At 37.9% G+C, this 22,317-nt stretch overlaps 2 protein-coding genes across 3 annotated transcripts in view; one reads left to right on the top strand and one right to left on the bottom strand.

Moving 5' to 3' along the window:
* LOC145499856 (tRNA (guanine-N(7)-)-methyltransferase non-catalytic subunit wdr4-like) lies at nucleotides 1-6,813 on the bottom strand. Its single transcript, XM_081479385.1, has 11 exons — nucleotides 6,641-6,813; nucleotides 5,310-5,504; nucleotides 4,520-4,606; nucleotides 4,343-4,412; nucleotides 3,900-4,012; nucleotides 3,507-3,570; nucleotides 3,247-3,345; nucleotides 2,361-2,440; nucleotides 2,024-2,207; nucleotides 1,729-1,795; nucleotides 1-825 (listed from the first exon to the last, which is right to left on the bottom strand). Exons 1-11 carry the CDS (start codon nucleotides 6,811-6,813, stop codon nucleotides 614-616), a joined length of 1,344 nt encoding a protein of 447 aa, XP_081335511.1. The 3' UTR covers nucleotides 1-613.
* The window catches only part of LOC145499853 (transcription elongation factor SPT5-like), a 24,256-nt gene continuing 8,740 nt past the window's right edge, over nucleotides 6,802-22,317 (top strand). Inside the window, exons 1-25 of one of the 2 annotated variants that reach the window (XM_081479381.1) lie at nucleotides 6,802-6,911; nucleotides 8,530-8,680; nucleotides 9,280-9,348; nucleotides 9,503-9,540; nucleotides 10,564-10,592; nucleotides 11,059-11,121; nucleotides 12,308-12,370; nucleotides 12,474-12,504; nucleotides 13,245-13,313; nucleotides 13,465-13,551; nucleotides 14,138-14,302; nucleotides 15,209-15,238; nucleotides 15,670-15,735; nucleotides 16,461-16,528; nucleotides 16,958-17,060; nucleotides 17,339-17,414; nucleotides 18,155-18,318; nucleotides 18,943-19,098; nucleotides 19,310-19,407; nucleotides 19,507-19,576; nucleotides 20,134-20,208; nucleotides 20,830-20,880; nucleotides 21,018-21,143; nucleotides 21,655-21,730; nucleotides 21,823-21,951. In XM_081479381.1, the coding sequence (XP_081335507.1) occupies nucleotides 6,876-6,911; nucleotides 8,530-8,680; nucleotides 9,280-9,348; nucleotides 9,503-9,540; nucleotides 10,564-10,592; nucleotides 11,059-11,121; nucleotides 12,308-12,370; nucleotides 12,474-12,504; nucleotides 13,245-13,313; nucleotides 13,465-13,551; nucleotides 14,138-14,302; nucleotides 15,209-15,238; nucleotides 15,670-15,735; nucleotides 16,461-16,528; nucleotides 16,958-17,060; nucleotides 17,339-17,414; nucleotides 18,155-18,318; nucleotides 18,943-19,098; nucleotides 19,310-19,407; nucleotides 19,507-19,576; nucleotides 20,134-20,208; nucleotides 20,830-20,880; nucleotides 21,018-21,143; nucleotides 21,655-21,730; nucleotides 21,823-21,951 (2,089 nt within the window). In that variant the 5' untranslated portion in view covers nucleotides 6,802-6,875. The other variant, XM_081479382.1, reaches the window with a different exon arrangement.

A 22,317-nucleotide genomic window follows, 5' to 3' on the forward strand; every position in this document is an offset into this window, starting at 1 on the left:
ACTTCTCCGTTTTTAGATACAGATGAACTAAAAATGGCTTTACGGGCCCGAAAAAGTTTCCGGGTCTTTCGAGAACTGAACGGCCCCCTGGACCTTGCTTTTGATTTTATTGTCCAGTCAGAGCGTGACTTCCCGGGCTATATCCCCGGATCTACTCAACCGTCTCTAAATTAGATGAAACATGCAAGATAGGAAGTCAGAGCGATATCCCCCGATAGCCCTCCAATCCAGCTGAAGAGAATAGAAAAATGATAAAGTTATAAGATTTTAATTATCTTTCTTTTATTGAGCCTTTGAAGTCCAGTGCTGGTATCTTCCTGTCTCACCGCCAAGATGATCCAAGTGCTAGAACCAAGTACAACACTTCACAGGTAAAACATTGTCATCTCCTGGTGTCTTGTCCACCAATGACAAACAGCGTGTATTTTTGGATTCAACATTACTGATGGAAGAGACGAACCAGTTTCCTTGCCAATTATTCATAGAACGATAACAAAAATTGCTAAAAACAGAAACAGCAGATGCATTCTGCAGTGGCCTTTGTTAATCGGCTATTAAACTTGATTTCATCATTGCCTTTCGCAAGAGTCTCAACCTCGTTCGCCTGGTCACTTCAACTGGTTAGTTCGAGCTTTGGTCTCTTCGCTTCGTTTTCTTCTGTTTTTTCAAGATTGGAGTCGTCCATTGCTGTATGACCATTGTCTGGTTCCTTGTTTTTGTTCTTTTTCTTGCCTATTCGGTCCTCTTTTCTCGTCAGGTATTCCGATATATTGTCCACCTCTTTTTTTCTCAGTGTCTCTAGTTTTCGCTCCCGATGTAAGGAACCTGTGAGAGTAAATGTGGGTGTAGGCAATGCTTGGTTATAGAACAGGAGCTTTGATACTGTAGGACAAGGAGCTACAAGGAGCGTATGTGTTATGTAAAAAGTTAGTCGATTGTAAGTCGGTACCCTGGGACCCCAGAGGTTTTTTCCTACTTATGCGTCGGGATACTTCGGATCGACTGAAGGCCGACGCCACGAGAAGCAGCTTGAGCGGGTCACAGTAAAGACTTCACTAAAACCAGAATCCTAGCCTGAAATGCTAGTCATCTCCCAGCGCCCTAAGCCTAATCCCCAGGGATTACTCTAATCTAATCTCTCACCCGGGGATTAGGCTGAGGGCGGGAGATGACCGACATTTCAGGCTACCAGAATCCGCGTATGAAAAGCCTCCGGTACCCGGGGTAGATAACTGAGAAAACAAGTTCAGAACACCGTCGCGCCAGAATGATGCTAAAAGGTTGACGCTACTAGTTTTATTTTGGCATTCACTGATATGCACAGCAAACCAAATTTTGCCTTCAAGCAAATCAAGTGAGGATATAGTACTCTTGTTTGGTAGAGAAAGCAAATAATGTTATAGCGCTTTTTCAACGCTTGCTGTGGCTTTGCACTGAAACTCCCCAGGTTACTCTCCAGACCTTTTGCGCAGGACCTCTTTCCCGCGCTTTTCACAAGTGCCACATTTTTATATCATGTTTTCCCGCGCTTTCCACACGTGCTATGTTTTCCCGTACTTTCAACGTGCTATGTTTACCCGCGCTGTCCACACGTGCTATGTTTTCCAGCGCTTTCCACATGTGTCATATATTCGCAGGTTTCAATGCATGTACGCTTTCGAATTATATTAGAGTCTTCACCTCTCATCCATCAAACCTTTTTTTCATGAGTGTGCAGATTTAACATACCTTTCAAAAAGTTCCAATCACTAGCTGATGAGAAAACCGGCGAGAAGTCAGACGAAAGTTTGGCATACTGTGAGAGAAAAACAAACAAGTTTTAAACCTTTTGTAAAATAACAAATAGAGCAGAAGACAATCTAAAAGGCCCATGTTTATTTCCTAGGATTCTGATCAGTGCATTATATCTTTTGCATTTGTAAGTTGGGATTGATCAGAGAAAAAGGGCTGTGGTGTTACTGAGGTCTTCAGAAAACCCATCAAAAACTGTTGTAGCGTAAATTGCTTCTTGTATTTTACACACCGTTAAGTTGGGCGAATCTCCTCTGGGCTGAAACACCAAAACAGGCTCTTCAGGGTAGGGCTGTATACACCAAAGTCTGCCTGCAGGATCAAATACTGCACTCCAGGGGGGTTCATTCGTCTCTAAGGAGGGGAGGGAAGTAACCTCTCTCTCACTTACATGATATAAATGGATTGTTCTGCACCTGTAAACAAGCAAGAAGACAGATATTTAACACTTTAAAGCTAAAAATCAATCAAAATATCAATTCCTGTTTACTTCCATCACCTGCTATTTTCTTGATGACACACACATGCTGTAAGGAGAAATAAGAAGTTGATATTTGTTTCTTACTAACCTTTCGGCTAAAATACACACCACAGAATGTTTGTGACAGCAAGCTAAACATGATATAATTGGGCTACACATCAAGTCTTCCTGTAAGTAAACAGACATAGTGAGTAGCCCATGAAGCAATAGACTGTGAGCACTCTCTCTTTTGCTCAAAGATCCTCGAGGGAAGAAATGCAAATGAACAGCTGACACCCACACTACTTGTGGCTATCAGTTTTGCCACTCGCCTCTTGTCGTTCCTTTGTGTTTCTTCTCTCGCATCTGTGAGCAAAACAGAGACTGTGAGCACTCTAGTAAAGCAAGTTTTCTGTACAAGAGAAACTTGGGGAGACAGCAAAAAAAATCAATGGAGTGGAGAAAAGTCAATTTTCACAAGGTCTGAAGGCGAAAAAGGCGAAAAAATCTTTGCTTGACTGGGAACACTTGTTGTGAAGGCTACCTAGTAAGCAGTCTTAAGATCCAATATTTCTTAAAACCTTTAGCGGTTATCAGGATTGCTATAAATCTGCCTAGATGGGAAGTCACAAGTAAACTCCTGCTCCCCCCCCCCCCCCCCCCCACACACACACACACCATCCAAAGCATGTTTCCTCAACAATTCCCTGGTGCCCTTCATACCTTTGGGAGAAAGTAGGTAATGTGAGAGTAATAAAATTTCTTCAATCAGCCTAAGTGCGCAATACAATGACCCATGCAAGGCTCAAACCTGGACTTTGTGGCCTGAGTCACTTTAATGGCACATCCATGAGCTTGGCTCCGTCAAATGCCATGTACAATATTTATATTATTGCTACAAGATCATGCTAATTTCCCTTTGTTGACATTTTCTTTCATTCCCCTTTCTTTTAAAGAATAAAGTTACAACATACAGCTGACAGTCAGATAAATACCTTTTGATCTTCAACCTTGGTGCTATCTGTTGAGTCATCAATCATCTTTGCAGTAATCTGCTTGCCTGATTCAGGGTTCCAAAATCGCACAAACCCATCCTTGCAAATATTCCAAAAAAATTAGATAAATATGTGATTGAGTTTATTTCCTAAACAAAAGAGAGAAAATTATACTTGCATGGTGTAAAAGTCACCAATATGATGGCTACTCCTACATCTTGACCAAACTTTCTGTTGTTTTTTTGAACAATATTCCTTACCCCACCACCTGAAGCAAGAGTTCCTTGGCCACCTGCTGTTAGGAGGGCTAAACAACTAACAAAACTGCAAACAAAAAAAATATTTAACATGGTTGGTAAATATTAAGTAGTTATTTAGGTTTGGCAAATAATCTAATTGTTTTAGTATAAATACACTAGACATTTAAAGCTTTATCTAAATCCTCTTCACAGACACTTCGAAAACGCCAAGAAGCGGCCATCATTTTGTTAATAAGGGCACACTGCTATGCTTCTCATCATCTATCACAGAATAAATAGTGAGTAGGGTAACCAATCAGAGAATGGCATTTCTGATAGAATGCTAATAGATTGATACTAATATATGATAGCACTGAATACTTTTAATTTAGTGCTCAAATATGATTCACTTACTCTAAATTTCCAAGGCAAAATGAATGGATATTGTATGAGTTAGGATAACAGCTAACACGTATCTTCTCATCTCTATCACAGGTGATTAAATATTTGTCATCTCTGGTAAGAACCTATTGAAACAAAACATAAGCACAAGAATAAGAAATATTGCGATTTAAGTTTAAAGTCACATAAGGGGGGCAATTGAGATCCAGTTACGATAGCCCTCTATGAATAGAGAGACAAACGCTTCAATTTAGCCAACATCTGTGACACTATTTTAGTCCCCTCAAGGCCTTAATGAACATGATATTACCTTTCATAACAATTTCACATTTTTGTAGTGGCTGAAGAAGTTCAGTTGATCAGAATGAAAAGTTCCACCTATAAAAACTTTCATAATTTGTGCTAGATGGGTACAGAAATTATTTCATATTTTCATCGATAAATATGATTCTTACCATGTCTAAAATCATGGAAACATGTCCTAAGAGAAGTTCTTTTTCTTTGTCAGCATCATAAATAAAAAACCTGTTAATTAACAATAATGGAGCAAAATAATTTGTAATCAGCTTACCAAAATGTCCAAAGGACACAATGTCATGTCAGCAAGCAAATGTAACTGAAACAAACCAAACCTGTAAACGTCTCCTCCTTTGTTACTGGCGATGATGTAATCCTCCTTATTTGTGAATATTATAACTGTTGTGCGTCTGACCACTTCTCTAAAGTTGTAATTTAAATAAAAAAAATACTTGATTTGAAATATTGTCTGGAATGTGAGAGGGTATCAACTATCTATTTTTGCACCATTTAGTGAAATAATTGCAACAACAAAATGTCTTTGACTGCAAATTTCCAACAATTTTCTGAAAACATGATGAAAATTGGCAAAGGACTTACTGTTAGTAATTTTTACTTTTCTGTTATCAAATTTCTGAAATCTTCTAAAAATTACTGATTGAAGGGCTCTGACCATTGTGCAGTTCCAGAAAATATCCATACCTCCCCCATGGACCTCCCCACCCCTCTGGAAATTCCAGTTAAGCTTCATACATTCTTTCAATTTTTTGGTCTTCGAGAATCCCCCACTCCCCAGGAAATTCCAATCCCTTCTGTGAGGGGAGTATGGATATTTTCTGGAACTGCACATCACTGAAAATTTCCAAAGATGGTTTATCTTTAAACCAGTCTTTATTTGTTCAACATTTTTTGAATATTTCTTAAGATTGGCCAAAGTCTCCTGAAATTGCTGAATATTCCATGGAAATTATACTGATCCAATATTTAAAAGACAAACAGTCTGTCCTGTGGTCAATAGAAATGATAAGCTCTGACTAGCTAGAATGTAAAGCTAATAGAAAAATGACAGAACTTCAAAAGTGTATTACAGAAACGATCTATCAACTCAGGAAGATAAAACAAGACCTTTTACTCAGTAGCTTCCAGTCACTTGTCTGCCAGATGAATAATTCTTTTTCTGGAGTACAGAGGGCAAATAACTTGCCAGAGTTTGAAAAACAGCACAGTACACCATGTCCAAGTGTACTAATATCATCCTGGTTAGCCTGTGACTGTTGTGGTTCACTCTCAACAGTGTGGGAAAACTTGTGAGTACCATCTCTGTACAAAAGGAAAAATGTTCATGTTACTAAAATGGCTGGATGTTTCGGTAGGGGATGTTTCTGTAGGTGCTGTTGCCACCCAAATGAAATAAAATTGAACTTGTTTTGAATGTGACATCATACACTAGCACAGACAGATAATAACCTATCATAATTTAAACAAATCCAATAAGATAAGTTTTTTGACTCCCTCTCCACCAAAAACAAAAAGACCTCGGACCCCCCTCCTAATCTAAAACAACAAAGACCTAAGACCCCCTCTATAACCCTGTCTAAGGTATTAGTTTTTGAGATTTAGCTTTTTAGTTCAAGAGGGAGTCTTTGGCCATGGTCTTTTACCTTAAGATCTTTACGGGTCTAATACGTTTCACTTTTTGAGATTACTGAACTTTGAAAATTGCAAACAGAATACTTAACCCGGTCCACAGACTTAACCCCTAATAGTCTATAATAAAATAAAAAATACTACTCGAATCTGCAATTTTTCAATTTATCTTAGGTTAATATAAGCCCCATACGAGCTTACATGTATGTGGTACCATTACAGTTACTGAGAGCTAGTCAGGCAGTTTAGCCAGAAGAGCATTCTGTTTAGTATAGCCTGGGTAGCACTTCTTTGTCCAGTTCATTTCTTTGTCCTGTACGCAGCTAACATGAAGTTATCTCAGATAAAAAAAACCCTTAAGTTCTCCGTTTTTTTTTTTTTCATATATTCTGTAACTTTATTGCAATATTTTTTCCACTTGGCCCAGCCACTTAGCTCGATTAGCCTTAGCTATTTCTAAGTGGCTGTGCTCTGTTTTTCATTGTTATTTTTTCACATTGCATGTATTTATTTTTATTGTAAAATTTAGCTGGGCACGAAATAAAAATTGTTGTTATTGTTGTTGTTATTGTTTCCCCTGGGACCAGGGGCCATTCCATTTAATATCCGCACCCCCACTCCTTCCTGTTGAGGAGCTTTGAATTTTACCCCCTCAGAAATATCGAAGTGGAAAGGTCCCAATCTCGACTCTCTCTTTTATAGAACCGTAAGTCAGCTAGCTTTGCTTCCACTAAATCAAACATGGCACTTGTAATTTGGTATGTCCCGCCTAATTTTTCAGCTCCATATATTTCATCTCTATCTCCTACCTTCCATCCAGGACTTTAACTCCAGTACTGCAAACAACAGCAAGAAATTCACCACCGCAACTCCACAGTAGATCCGCCATGTTGAATGAACGATATAACAGGACAGTTGAGGTGCCGTTACATAACGTATTATCGCAGCAGACACTGTCCCGGATGTTTATGGTCGCCGCCATCTTGAAAGGAGAAGAAGTGAAAGCATTTCCTCGAGTTTCATTTGACACTATTCCCACATAAGATGTCGGACAGCGATGATTCTCAATTTTCTGATGAGGTATAACAGTTATGTTACTATTATGCTCTGTATTTCTGCCAATTTTAAATCAATCCTCTGCTCGTTTGTGATCATCTCAAATCTGTCATGTGTTAGGCGTGTTCGATACATCTTTAATTTAGTTCACGTTTCTGTTTGCTCTGTGTGTTACTTGGTGCGAAGCGTTTACTTGAAACGTGAAAACAAAGATCACTCCTCTTGTTAACGTTTGAGAAAATTGCCTTGTATGAAGAAATAAAACCTCTTTATCGCTGCAGTCAGTATGACCGTACACTCTTATATACAAGCCAGTGTGCATATAAACTCTTTCAGAATTTTTACAATTTATGGCAATTAATCAACCAAGAATGATAATAGCAACAGCATTATATGGAATATATAGACTTGTATGGAGTACCGGGTAATCAAGAAGCAAATAAATGGCTGGCATGAGAAGATGGTCATTGGATTCTAGCTTTTTAACATTCTGTGCTATTCAGCTCATTGGGCAACTTACCCGACACTACAATGGCAGATATGACAGCTAGTTTCACTTCTCCTTCTTTTCTTTGTTTGTGTGCTCCATCACTTCCTGTTAGACTTTGTATAAATCCAGTGACCAATGCTTAGTGCATAGTCACTTGTGCACTAAAGCCATACCAAAGTTCAATTGATGGAATATAATGAATGGAATTGGTAGTCACTTCCTGGTGTACTACAATTGAACCTCTCCACAATGAACACCTTGGGGACAGAGGAAAGTGGCCATTGTAGAAAGGTGGCCTTTAAGGGGAGGTACAATGTAGAGGTGTAATATGAGGCCTGTATTTTTTCGGGGTGCAACATTTTGTTTCTTGAAATAATGGTGATTGTAGCACACAAGGCCGTAACACAATCAAAATAAATGGATAAACAGAAACCAAACAAGTTAAAGAGACCAACAACGTGTGGTATGGATCAGTTTTTGTAAGCTTCAATTTACAATAGAATTGGGGTTTTGTATGCACTGTTCATCAGTTGTTGATTAACTGGCTATTATTGAGAGGTTATTTTGGCAACTGTGATGCGCTTTAGAGGCCGTTACTATTGTGGAGAGGTGGCTGTTGTAGAGAGGTTAAAGTACATGTTACAGTAAATCTATGGACCATAGACTGTGTTTGAATTAAGTAACAGTCAGCAACATTTTTTGATTTGTCATGTTTAGTCATTTACAATTTATGGTCTTCAAAGGAAAAGGTAATTTTCAGTATACATGTAGTCTCCCATATCAACTATGAAGATTGCAGTCAACCAATTTTGATTTCAGCTAGCTCATAAAATATTTTTTAGGGCCAATATAACCTGAGTATAGGTTAACAGCTTGCCAGAGAGGATAGCTGATACATGTATTCTCATTTTCATACACTTAAGCAATTCAAAATATCGTTCTCTGTAGTTCTTGCAACTACCTTAGTTCCATAATTCATTTTCCAAGTTCAGTGGCTCATAACCCATCGTTACGAGATCCATTTGCAATCCCCATAGCCAGCTTACTCAGTCTGAATATTAATGTTACTAAATCACAAATAGCTCCTTTACACAGGACCATAGCATTTAACTGCCAAATTCACAAGATATATCCATGATCATCAATTTACAGGAAGGTGAGGATATCACCAGGGAAGAGGATGATGATGATGATGACGAGGAGGACGAAGATGAAGATGAATATGATGATGAAGATGAATTTGAAGATGATAGACGACGCAGGAAGAGAAGGCGTCAAACTGGTTTTATATTAGAGGAAGCAGGTTTGTGTTCTTTGACACTGAAGTTGATCTTGTAAAGCTGTGGTTTACATGTAAATTATGTTTTTGCCATGAAATTTTGCAGACCAGTTTGATTTTTAAATCCCTTTGTTTCAGGTGATAATACCAAACTTGAAACAAGGGAAAATGATTTCAAAGTTGTATGAAAAATTTTAAATACCGAAAAATGTTATACGATGACAGTTATGGGAGCATTCTTTTATTGTTTTTGTGGTATAAATTGTTTTGAAAAGAAATTGTCAGTAGTACGTGTTGAGTATATTGCAGTTACATGTAGCTTTGGATGGTTGATGCAGTGCATGTAGTTGGATAAAAATCACCAAAAATGTCACAAAATTCAATTTTGCATGGTCATTAGCAATTTTCCTTAAACAGACTTTTTGTGTCATCTAATGGTATTTAATATAGTAGAGGTAGAGTTGTGTCACTGTTGTTTGCAGAGCTTTAAATTCATGCAGAAACATTTTGCTTTGAATATTGGAAAACTTATTCCTTGCAGATTGACCTACACATAGCAGGTTGGCAGATGCCATTTTTACAAAATACAAATATGTTGATGCACAGTTTTCTGTCTTTTGTAGATGTTGATGATGATTATGATGAGGATGGTGAACAAGCTGAAGATGGATATCATGACTTAATCGATACAAGTATGAAACAAAATAAATGATATCATTTAATGGCTACAAGTAATGTTTTGTATGTAAAACTGCAGCTATGATTATTTGATTTTTGTGCTCTTCAAAGTAGATTTTTTTCCTTATCTTAAGAAAGTAAATAATTTATTTCTTTTGTCTGGCATAGCTGAACGAGATGATGAATCACTTGATGCTGATTTATCGGTGAGGAAAACAAAACAGTAACATAGTTCTTTTATATTGATCTGTTGTCAGACAAATTTGTAATACTTAATGTTTAATGCCTAACAGTAAACAAGGATGATGTCTTGGGGGTAATCAAGTACAGGTCTAAAGATATATTAAATAAATAATTATTACGTATCAATACCCATAAAGACATGAGAGATCATCACGTTTATGTATCGAACTTGGGCTGTTGGCAAAAAAAAAAAACAGAAAAAGAAATTGGCTTAAGGTGGATTCAAACCCATGGCCTCTGTGACACCAACATAGTGGTCTTGGGTTTCAATCTCCTTCAAGCCTTAATTGTTTTCAGGCTTCTTTTCACAACTGCCCAGTTGTTTACCTACACTGTACCTGCATCCAGTGCAATAATATCTGATGTCTTTAGATTTTTATCCTGAAGTTCAAATGTATGATTTTCCATAAAATTATTGTACAGTGAAACTTGTATTAAGCGGACCCCATATTAAGCGGCATCCTCTATTAAGTGGACACCAGCTTGAGTCCCAAAATTTTCTTCCCACATTTACTATAAAATAAACCTGCATTCAGCAGACACGTCTGTTAAGCAGACGTGGACACCAATATTAAGCCATTTTGCTGCACAAAACCTGCAATAAGCAGACATTTCAAGGGCTTTTTGCTTCTGAAAGTTAAACTCGGACCCCTTTAACATTGTTTAGTGATGTCGTCTTAAAGCTAAGTGATTATTCCAGATTGATGCATTGACTAACTGGACATACTTTGAGTAGTCTTTGATCTTACACCGTGTTACACTGAGTTACAAAAGGGTTAATAATGAAATATTATTGCACAATATATTAGAACCTGCTTAGAGCGGACACCCTGTATTCAGCGGACACTAGTGAGGGTCCCAAGGGTGTCCGCTTAATACAGGTTTCACTGTAATTGCAAATGTATCAATACCATTACATTTCAAGTATGTCCAGAGAAGTCACTTTGATTAAGAAACAATCTTTAATTGAATGTCTTCTTTTTAAGGGTGCCAGACGTTTACAGCAGATGCTTGGGTATGTTCAGCTGTAATATCTAGATAGTAAACATTTTCATAGCACAGTCACCACAGTGCAACCCCATTAATCTGGTCATCAACAGACCTCATAAATCTGGCTGCATTAACAGTGTGGCCATAATCAAGGGGTTCAAATACTGGCCAGAATAAAGTAGCAATAATAATGAAGTGGCCTTATGAAAGGGTTAGCTGTAAGGCAGGTTTCCACTGTGTATATATATTGTTTGATTTCATGTAATTTAATCTCCATATTTGATTTTAGTTCATAAGAGTTACTGCATTCATGTACTGGTACAATTGAATTACATGCAGATATTTTGTTTTCATCACTAATACGTAGTTTTCACATTTCTTTAATGATTACCATGTAAAGAATACCACCTGATAATTTCTCAAATCTACATTAACATGTCTTCACACTAGAGAGACGTGATAATGAAGCAAATATTTAATGAATTTGTTAGGGATAAAAATGCAGAGGAATTAGAGGCATATTACAAGAAAAAGTTTGCGGAGACCTCAGACAGGTGAGAACTGTTACTTAACCTTGTTAATATATGAATTATCTGTATTGGTTTTACTTCCTATATCATCAAACATCATGGAAATTGATAACAGATCATGATTTTATGCTCTGACCTGTTTGAGTGACTTGTCTAGGATATTTTGATGGAGGTGTGGTGGCCTCATGGTTAATGCATTCCCTCCGGATCAAGTGGTCCATGTTTGATCCCTGGCCAGGGACATTGTGTTGTGTTCCTGGACAAGACACTTTACTCTCAGAGTGCTCTCCTATCCATAGGGGGAGTAGAGATACTCCCAGTTGCTTCATGCTACAGAAACTGGAAATAAGCACCAGCCTTGGAGGGACACTTAACCTTTCACCATCTAGGATATTTTGAAGAGAATTTGGTGGCCTATGAGTACATTTTCATTTTCAATACTGTACTTTCAATCAAATTTTTTGTCAAGCAGCACCTTGTTTAGGTAGACATATTTCCTCATGAGGGTCATAGTCATGATACAGAGCACGCACTTGGACAATCCTCTACTAAGCAGGAGTTATGAAGGGTAAATTCTAGCTTTGCAAGAAAATTTTTTTGTCAAGCAGCACCTTGTTTAGGTAGACATATTTTCTCACGAGGGTCATAGTCATGATACAGAGCACGCACTTGGACAATCCTCTACTAAGCAGGGGTTATGAAGGGTAAATTCTAGCTTTGCAAGGTGCCCAGACTAATATTATTTCTGCAAGCCTAGGCTTCCTCAGCCTTGTAAAAGAAATTGAGATTGTCAAGAGAAAGGTGCAAAAACAAAAGATGTTGATACATGTACCTCTAAGACACTTGACTTGACAAAGGTTTTTTATTTCATTCTGCTCATGTTGTCATTCGAAATGAGCAAATGAGCACTAAATAAAATCTAACTGAAACAAACTAAAACATCTGGACAAGCTTCCAACCCTTTGACCAAGACACTTGTAAATGCACACTTTTAAGAACATGGTTCTAAGGTCTGCACTCACTGAAGGTTTGGCTATCCAGCACTATGTTTTTGTGGGTACATTGGGAACAAAGTGAGGATTTGCTTGACTTGGGAATGATGCTTTCAACACTCAGTGCTCAAGAATTGCTATTTTTTTTAATATTTGTCTTCTATGTAGTGAATATACGACTGAAATCTTACTGTGCTTTTACTGTATTCTCTCAACAGATATAGAGATGACTATGAATTGCGACCTGAAATTCAACAACAGAGTCTCCTTCCAGGTGTCAAGTAAGTTACCCACATGCAGCTAAAATGTGTTATTTGTGTGGCAGAGACATCTTAAATTTGCCAGTTTCACTTTTTATCTTTCCTTTTCGTCATTCATCAACAGAGACCCAAACTTATGGACTGTGAAATGTAAGGTGAGCCTCAGTAACAGTAAAGTCCTCAGACTCCTTCAAACATTAATCATAAGGACTGCTGTTGAGGTAGTATGAAAGGCTGCATAATTATATCTTGTGGTTCAATATTACCCTTGGTACATTTTGTTATTTGTCTTTGTTTCACATCCATGATAATATATGACCATGCACCAGAACAAAAGAAAATATTCCTATGGTAAAATTAGGCCACCGTGTAATAATTATTTTACATCTCAGAGAATTCCATATCTAATCTGGTTATTGTCAGTGTGGTAGCAGGGGGGAGTAGAAATACTCCTAATTGTTAGGAGTAGATGGGCCATCAGACTTCAACGCAGAGCTTACCCTTCAGCTTCTCAATGAAATAATTTTCCTTGATCACTGTGCAGTATTTTGAGATATACTGTACAGGAGGCACAGTGACCTCATGGTTAGTGTGCTTGTTCCCGGATCGAGCGGTCCGGGTTCGAGCCCTGGCTAGGGACATTGTGTTGTGTTCTCGGGCAAGACACTTAACTCTCACAGTGCCTCTCTCCACCCAGGAGTATAAATGGGTACCGGTGAATTGTTGGGGAAGCCTACCAAATTACGGGAGAGTGACCTGTGATGGACTAGCATCCCGTTCAGGGGGAGTAGAAATACTCCTAGTCACTTCATGCTACAGAAACCGGGATAAGCTCTGGCAGCTATGAGCCAGTCAGCTCCAAGGCTTCACTCACTGTACATAATTAATTCTACAGATTGGAGAGGAGAAGTCCACAGTGATTGGTTTAATGAGAAAAGCTATTGCCCAGCAATTTACAGATGAGGTAAGTAAACTGAGGCAATTCCTTGCTTCCTTCCTACATTGTACTTCTACTTGTGTGACACTGATATATGTTACATGTATATATGAATTTGGACTTTGTAAATTTATAAACTTTGTACTTACACAGTAATGACGTTTGGGTTTGTTGACAGCCTCTGCAGATCAAGTCTGCTGTTGCTGTGGAGGGACTTAAAGGATATATCTACATTGAGGCTTACAAACAGACTCATGTCAAGCAGGTAAAAATAATACAAAAAGAATTACGGTTGATTTATGGAAAGTTTATGGCCAGTTTTGACCAATCAGTGATCAGTCTTTAAAGTATCAGCTTGTTTACCTTCCAGTCACTTTCTTTTGCTCATAGTGGGTGTCTACCAGATCAACTCATAGATAATTGACTTGTACATATTTATCAATTACAAAAAGTACATCTTGATGAAAAATTCCTAGCTTAGTTTTCAATCAATGAAAGATTACTCCCTGTATAAAAAACAAAAATGACCTTTAATGTAGTCTAATGTATGTAACCCCTCATGAATGCCATAAAATATGGTACAGAATTTTAGTAGTCCCTTTAAACACTCACTATTATTAATATTCTTTGGATCATAGGTATTCCTAAATATTTGGATTTTTTGGGAATATGAAAACCCTTAAAGATAGAGTATATATAAATACGCACTCTGACTCTTGATACTTCAAGGAAAAACAAATTAAAGCAAATGAAATGAAAGAGGTCACATCATTGTAATTAAATCTATGAAGTCAAAGAGTGTTTGAATTATATACTTCAAATTAAAAAGTCGTGATATTGTTTTCATTTAGGCCATTGAGGGGTTTGGTACACTGCGACTTGGCAAATGGCAACAAATGATGGTTCCAATCAAAGAAATGACTGATGTAATGAAAGTTGTCAAAGAGGTTGTGTCTGTCAAACCTAAACAGTGGGTCAGACTGAAGCGAGGAATTTACAAGGATGATCTTGCACAGGTATGTGTATGTTACATCAAGGTTTGTTGACTGCAGGGTCTGACAAATATTAGGCCTGGACGCCCAGGACAAGTTGAAAAGAATACCAGGCAAGTGTTTTATTTCTAGGAAAAGCCTGCTGGGCCGTAGCGCAATAAATTATAGATATCCAAGTATTAAATGTTTACCTTGAGAAATTCCCATCAAAGCCTTTCGAAATGCAATAAATATGTATCACTTTTTTTTGACTTTTTGATTGCCATTTTACATCTCTTCATGAGTTTCATACTCAGTACTTTCCAATGTAAACCTCTGAAGGCCTGGCTGCTATACCCCTTATAACATGTCTTTCCGCCATATCATGGATCAAAGTTAAAGGTATAATTTATGGATACGTTTGTCAGGAAATCCTGCAACATTGTTTGTACTCCGGGTACGACAAAGCGAAAGGCGAAAGGTGTTGAATACAACAAGGAATGTGATGCAAAGAAATGCATATGAGTGTTCCAACCGAAATGGTTGAGCTGTAAATTACGTCACCTTTTGCAATGTTGCTGTTACTCCTTAGAAACGCTGTAAGTTTATCATTATTGTTTTTGTTATTAATGTTATGGTCTTTTTTTAGGATCAACCCCACATATTGTCAAAACACGAGCCAGGTTGATTGATTCAGTTATCTGTAATGTCTGTGGTGTTTTTGTTTGGGTACTTTGTTTTCCCCTCATGCATTGGTGTACTTACCAAGTGATTTTATAATCCTGGTTAGTTATGAAATATAATGTCTCTTTGACTCTCTTGCGTGATTCAAAAGGAACCATTTTTTTCAGAGATATATGGTTTTAATAGCTGATTTTGGTAGCCAAAGTAGAAAATGTCTTGGCAAGAAATGATTGCTAACATATTTCGTTTTGTTATCTGTGTCTGCAGGTTGATTTTGTCAACACAGCAAGAAATCAGGTAGGAAACTGTAATATTATTGCTTGAGAAGAAATTTATCTAATGAACTACAAAGTTAAAAGTTAGAAAATCTGATACAAATGTTGAAGAGGTAACAGAATTTTCACAGACAAGCAAGGAGGGACAGAAGTTGTAAAACTCGCCATATTCCTGTAACACTTAAGATTCTGGGATTATGCACAGGAAATCCTGTTGAGCCACAATATTTTTTTTGTCGAAACTGTGATACTGTTGATAATAGTTAAAGTTTGTGCTTTGTTCTTCCTTGTCATCAAAGGCTTGTGCTGAGTGAATCAACAATTAAACCCTGAGAGTGTCTCTCTTGGCTAACAGCTTCTTTGCAGTGCAATGTTCAGGTTCTTTTAGAATCTTAATGTGTAATTATAATAACTACTAATGATTGTTACATTGCATGCTGTTGTTGTTTGTAGGTGACATTGAAGATGATTCCAAGAATAGACTACACTAGAATGAGAGGCTTAGCTAAATCAGCAGAGGTACAGTGTACTGCTACTGACATCCTTTAAATTCTAATGTGCAGTTCCAGAAAATTACTCCCCCACAGAAGGGCTTGGAATTTCCTGAGGGGTTGGGTCTTATAAAAGATTCCTTCCACGGGGGAGGTATGGATACATGTATTTCTGGACCTACGCAATTTGGTTTTAGAGAGGAAAGAGATGTCAGTACTTACAGTCATCATAAATATTGTTTGGCTACAACCCATGATGAATTCCCACAGGCATGTGTTTTTACTGTGAAATTGTTGGGAATGTCTCAACAGTATTGTCTGAGATTTTACATGAACATGCTGGCTACCATTATTTTACAGAGTGAGGGGCAATATAAAATTTGAAATTGTGAACTGATTAAATTATTTTAACATGGCCTGGAAGGTCAAAACCATTGCCCAGAACTCAGTAGAGACTGTCTTTCCAGCCCAGTCAGTAATGTTGGAGGTACCATCCTGAATAGTGGGACCAGGTAGCTTATTGTGCAAGTGTACAATGTACATTTATTTTGACTGGGTTGAACCCTGTCCTGATTTAGAAATTTTACTCACCATGATCTCAAATATTAAAAGACAAATCAGAAGTTGGGTACTACTTTGTTTAAGTTTTGTGTTAGTCTCCTCATTTCTGCTATTGGCTGTGCGTGAAGCCTGAAGTCATGTTTTGAGAATGTTGTACTTAGAACTTGATGTTCATGTATGTTAATTTTAAAGGATGCTGCTGAGAAGAGAAAAAAGAAAAGAAAACCACCTCAAAAACTGTTTGATGCTGATGCTATCAGGTAAATATTTTTTATGTTAATTTTAAACCTTTTCATTAGAAATAATTGTTATGCCTCCCATCTCAAACACGTTTCCCTTTAGAGAAGAACATGTCATGTGTCGTTGTCGGTCAAAACTCACTAACTGTGGAGGGCAAACAAAACTCAGTCACTCCCGAGGAAAACAAAAACTTGAACTTTTGACTCGCACATGATCAGAGCATCCACCTTGAAACCATGGCAAATTTAAGTCGTAGTCTGCATCAAGCATATTAGTTTTTCGCAGTTCTATTTTTGTGTTGGCCGCACAAGGGCCAGTCATTAAGTGCTTATTACTTTTTGAGGATAGCAAATATCTAACAGACTGCATGTCTGCAAAGGCAATATTTCTTGATAAACAACTTTAGGAGGAAGTGGTATTGCTAATCTTGCTTATCTTGTTCTAAACAGAGGCATTGGGGGAGACATAGGACAGGATGGAGACTTCATGATCTTTGAAGGCAGTCGGTATCGTGGTGGCTTCATGTACAAGACACTGGCCATGTCTGCAATTGTAAGCTTTTTCATTTTCAGCTTTCTAATTTACTGTTGGCAGCTCCTTTTCGTGACTGAAGCAGAACATCCAGCAATAAGTACTAGCCAATTAAAGGAAATTTGGGATGGGGAAAAAGCACTCATTACAGGAAAGTCAAGTGATTTATCTGCTGGATTCATTGGCTTAATGGTGCAATCCAAAGCTTAAACAATGGAAATCAAATTACTTTATAAATCTGTTGCACTGAACCAAGTTATCTTAGATTTGGCAATGATAACGTTGTTTCTGTTTATCAGGTTGTGGAGGGCATCAAGCCAACTTTACTGGAACTTCAGAAATTTGAAACAGCACCTGAAGATGTTGAACTAGAAGGTAATTGTTAATGTGACCCACCTCTTAAGATAAACCCTTAGACTATTTAAAATGCAGTATACAATGTTAATTGTAACGTAAAGGATAACTTATTAATTAGGCGGTGCTACTAATTAACAATTAGATTACAAGCTCGAGGTTTCTATGAGGTGATAGTTGATGAGGCTGAAGGCCTCATCAACTATTAACTCATAGTAATTTAGAGTGAATGATCTAATTGTTTTAGTAGCCTTTTTACTTAAATTTTCTTCAACTAACCATTTCCAATAGTTTTTGTACATTGTATTTAACTTTATGCTTTAGGATCATCATATACATTTAGCAAAAAAATTGCATTTGATAATGGGGACAAGATGAGGCAGAAATTTCATGAGTTGGTCTTTATATTTCTTTCAAAATGTTTTTCTAGATCTTCTTTTATCTAAAGTAAAGGAGAAACATTAAGTGTCACAGTACAAGGACATTCTTAGGGAGAACTTTTTAGCCTTTTTTTTGAATATGCTGCTCTTGTAATCTGGATTTCTTCAGTTGAAGCCTCCATCTTATCACTAAATTGTTAATAGTCCGGTCCAAATCTGTTCCACGTCTTTCATATGCTAAGCAAAGTCAACTGGTTAACTGATTACCGACTGGGCTTTTTTGATGTCTTGTGAATGTAATACAATGTAGATGTATTTGGCTACAAAGTATAAAATTAATAAAACAAGGAGCGTCCCATTATATTTGATGTTTGGTTTCAGTTCCAACGAAAAGTTTCAAGGAGGGATCAGATGAGGAAAGACATACTTTTGTAACTGGTGATGTGGTAGAAGTTGCTGAGGGTGATCTGGCAAATTTGAAAGGCACAGTACTTAGCATTGATGGAAACAAAGTCACCATCATGCCTAAGCATGATGACTTGAAGGTTTGAATGTTGATTTTTTTTTTTTACACATCTTGCTCAAGCACAATCTAAATTCAATTTTTGGCAATTGACACCTCATTCTGGATAGCCTTGTGGCAAATTAGTTTGTTCTACAGTGTACTTGAATCTGACAGTTGGTAAATAATTATTTTACTGAAGTACAATCACTGTAGCATTAATTTTGTTTGCTTGCAAAAAGAAGACACTGTGCTTCAGTACATTCAGCTACAAAAACTTAGTGACAAACCATACGTCTTGTAGCTTAAAACTAGAAGATACTTGAGCTAGAAAGGATCCAATTTACCAAAGATACTAGCTGTCCATAAAACAGAACAGGGGGTTATCATGGATACCTATGTGCTCTGCGCTAGGCTCATATCTCTCCCAGCTCCCCCATCGCTGGGCACCTTTCCCAAGCTCATTAATTGGCATTGACTTAAATCAAAAAGATACTAGCTGTCCATAGAACAGAACAGAAGGAAATACAGCCTGGAAATTTTAGCAGAAAAAGTTGTAGATGACCTGGAATTTTGGTCTTCTTTGTTGCTGTACTGTATCAAGGCTATGCTGCTGTCTTGTGTCAAACAAAATGCTGATGCACATTGTTATCACTTGATGTTGTAGGATCCTTTAGAGTTCATGGCTCATGAGCTACAGAAGCATTTCAAGATGGGTGATCATGTGAAAGTTATAGGTGGTCGATATGAGGGTGATACAGGCTTGATTGTTAGAGTTGAAGACAACATGGTGGTCCTTTTTGCTGATCTTACCATGCATGAGGTGAGTAAAGTGCTGAATTCCTTAAAATAGAAAACTAATTTAAGCACTTTTAAAAAAGCATTTGTACATTTTTTTCTTTGCATATAGAGAAGTAGCCTTTGATGCAGACACTCTTTGGGCTAGGCACACAATCTTCTGCATCTGAGTTGGAGGCTTAGTACTAGAGAAGAGACCATTGTAAATGTTTTTATCTCTGTTCTTGGTGTTTCAGCTCAAGGTTTTGCCCAAAGATCTTCAGCTGTGTACAGAGAGAAGCAGTGGAGTGGACTCCATGGGACAGCACCAGTGGGGTGATATGGTGCAGCTAGAGTAAGTTTATTAGAGCTATGTACAGCAATTCAGCAAATTAACTGTCGTCGTTTTGGTGATAAGTACATGCAACTTGCCTTCTGTTGTTTATTTTTGCAGTCCACAGACAGTAGGAGTTATCATCCGTCTGGATAGAGACATGTTCGCAGTGTTGAACCAACATGGAAAAGTAAGTCTTCAACAGCTAATATGGCTCATTTTAAATCGGTGAACCCCTGTAAGCTTTTAGCCATGTCCTGTCAGCATGCCCTAACAATGGATGTGCTTTGTCCAGAGCAAAACACAGGACAAAAAATCTTCTGGAACTCATATTGAAAACCATGGCTACAAACTTAAACCTGTCACGAGTTACATTCAGTGTATTACATCCAGTGTGCTCTACCACTTTACACTTTATGAGTTCATTTGTTAAAATGGTAGCTTGCATTATGGGCAGGATTTCTGGCGAGAGTTTTTCGGCGGTAGAGCCCTGTATCTACAAGCATGTTATCAGACTAGAAGAATGGGTACCAACCCTCTCAGGGAATTGACTGAGCCTGCAGACCAAATACCCTGGCCCACTACCCCTATGGAGTCACAGTGAAAAGTGAAAGTGTGGACCAAATGCCACCAGTGAGTTTGTTGAGGCAACTGTATCTCCCATGACAACTAAATAAGAAGCAACTTGCCGGATGGTCGGACTAAAAGAGTTAGCTAATAATCCTGTCCGTGCTGCTTTGATTTCAGGTGATTCAAGTCAAACACCAAGCAGTGGGGAGAAGAAAAGAAAACAAAAATGCTGTGGCACTAGATTCTGAGCAGGTTTGAATTCTATCGTCATGCAGCACCCAGCACCAGGCACAGGAAAATGTTGATTTTTGTTTTTTTTCCTTAGGCTCTGTCCACACTTTGCCGGAGGAATTTAAAAACGGAGCTCTTCTTCTTCGGTTAGGGCTTCCGTTCACACTAATCCATCACGAAAACGGAGCTTTTCGAAAGCGCTCTTGAGACCAGAATAATTTGAAAACGGAGCTTTTCGTTTTAGTGTGGGTGGAAAACATTTCGAAAATGGAGCTTTTCGAAAACGATGACGTTACAATGCTTTCAATTGATTTTGAAGCTTCATGCGTTTTCTAGTGTGGATGGAAAACATTTGATGCATTTTTAGAATGAAACCTCTGTTTTCAAATTTCTTCGGCATGGGGTGGACGGGGCCTTATTGGCTTAAAAACCCACCGTGTTGTTAAGGCTTCTGATAGATGTAGTTATGAAGATATGATTGATCATCGCAGTTATACACACAACTTAAGCATTGTGAAATTTAAGCCTGAAAAGAAATTCATGCAGTTAATCGACAAATGAAGGGTTGTCTCAATTATAAAGAATGATCGCAATCTTGTTTGAAATTCTTGTTAATTCTATACTTGTTTCTATTTTTTTTAGAACACTGTGCAAGTCAGAGATATAGTTAAAGTCATTGAAGGGCCACATGCTGTAAGTACCACTATCTCCAACACTTGCAAACTCATGTAAGCAAAAATCTTCTTGTTTGATGTCTTGCCATTTTGTTCTAAACCGAGACTTGTCAACTTTTAGTGCTTATTGCTTGAAACTTTGCTTTTCTTTCTTAGGGTCTGCAAGGAGAGATCAAGCATCTTTACCGCAGCTTTGCATTCTTATCCTCTAAGATGGTGATAGAGAATGGTGGGATCATCGTGTGCAGGACAAAACACCTTGTACTGGCAGGGGGTGGGAAGGTAAAGAATAATCAAACATTCTGCTGTTAACTCTATTTGGGAGGGTGGGAAGAGTAAAATGTATGTGGGGCAGGGATAGGGAGGAAAACAGTCAAGGAAAGGAGATATTACTTCATTACGCCAGGTCTAACAATGAAATAGGATATGCATTACCGTAAAAAACTGCGTATATGAACCAATGTTTTTTCAAGTTAGCCTCCATAGGTTCTTATATAAATGGTGTTTACTGTGAAATTAGGCTACCTAGGTTCGTAATTAGGTTCTTAATTTTTGTTTAAAAAAAACAACTTGTACTCGTGGATGTGGCCTTTATATTGAATCATTCACAGTCCATTATTGTGGTGTTATAACACTGCCTGTGTTCTGACTAGTTTTTGTCACCTTTTTTTGTATTGCATGTGATTTAAAGAAACTGTATGTTTTGAAAATAAGAACCTGAATGGTTCTTATGTGAAGGATGCTTAACTAGGAAAGTTTAGCCTAATGGGTTCTTAAATGTTTCTTTTTTCAGGCAGCTTCAAATACTTTGGGAATCAGTGGATTTGCTCCAGCCTCCCCGAGAATAACAAGTCCAGCCAGAGAAGGAGGTGAGCTCTCTAGCCAGTTGTTAGACTTGCTATAAGCAATGGTACAAATCGTTTTAGACAAACCTGCTAACAGCTAACTTTTGTCCTGTCAGCTGGTGGAGGTGCTGGTGGCCGCGGTGGACAGAGAGGAGGCATGGGACGAGGTCGAGGTCGAGGCCGTGGAGGTCGTGATATGTCTCTTATTTCACAGACTGTGCGAATTTCACAGGGTCCTTATAAAGGTAAATGACAGTGACGTTTGTTGTTAGAGCGTGGTGACAGCTGTTTAAAGGAAAGAATGTCGATAAAGTTTTAACTCTGGCAAAAGGAGTACCAATGCTCACAAGTCTTGTAGCAGATTTCTTGGGAAGGAGTTTGTTTCACTGTAAAAGGGGTTAGATAGATAAATAATCTTTATTTAAACACGGTTAAAAATTCGGCAGCTAAAACTACTAATAACTAATAGTGAAAATAATTAAATAAAAAAAAGCTGCTTTCCACGAATGCCATGCCTTGTACATCTCTTTTGAGTAAGCGTTTAAACTGCCTCAGGGACTCTGCTTCCCTTAAGTCACAAGGAAGACTGTTCCAAAGAATAAGAAATGATG

The sequence above is a fragment of the Orbicella franksi genome, chromosome 10 (assembly GCF_964199315.1).
Source record: "Orbicella franksi chromosome 10, jaOrbFran1.1, whole genome shotgun sequence".
Taxonomy (NCBI): Eukaryota; Metazoa; Cnidaria; class Anthozoa; order Scleractinia; family Merulinidae; genus Orbicella; species Orbicella franksi.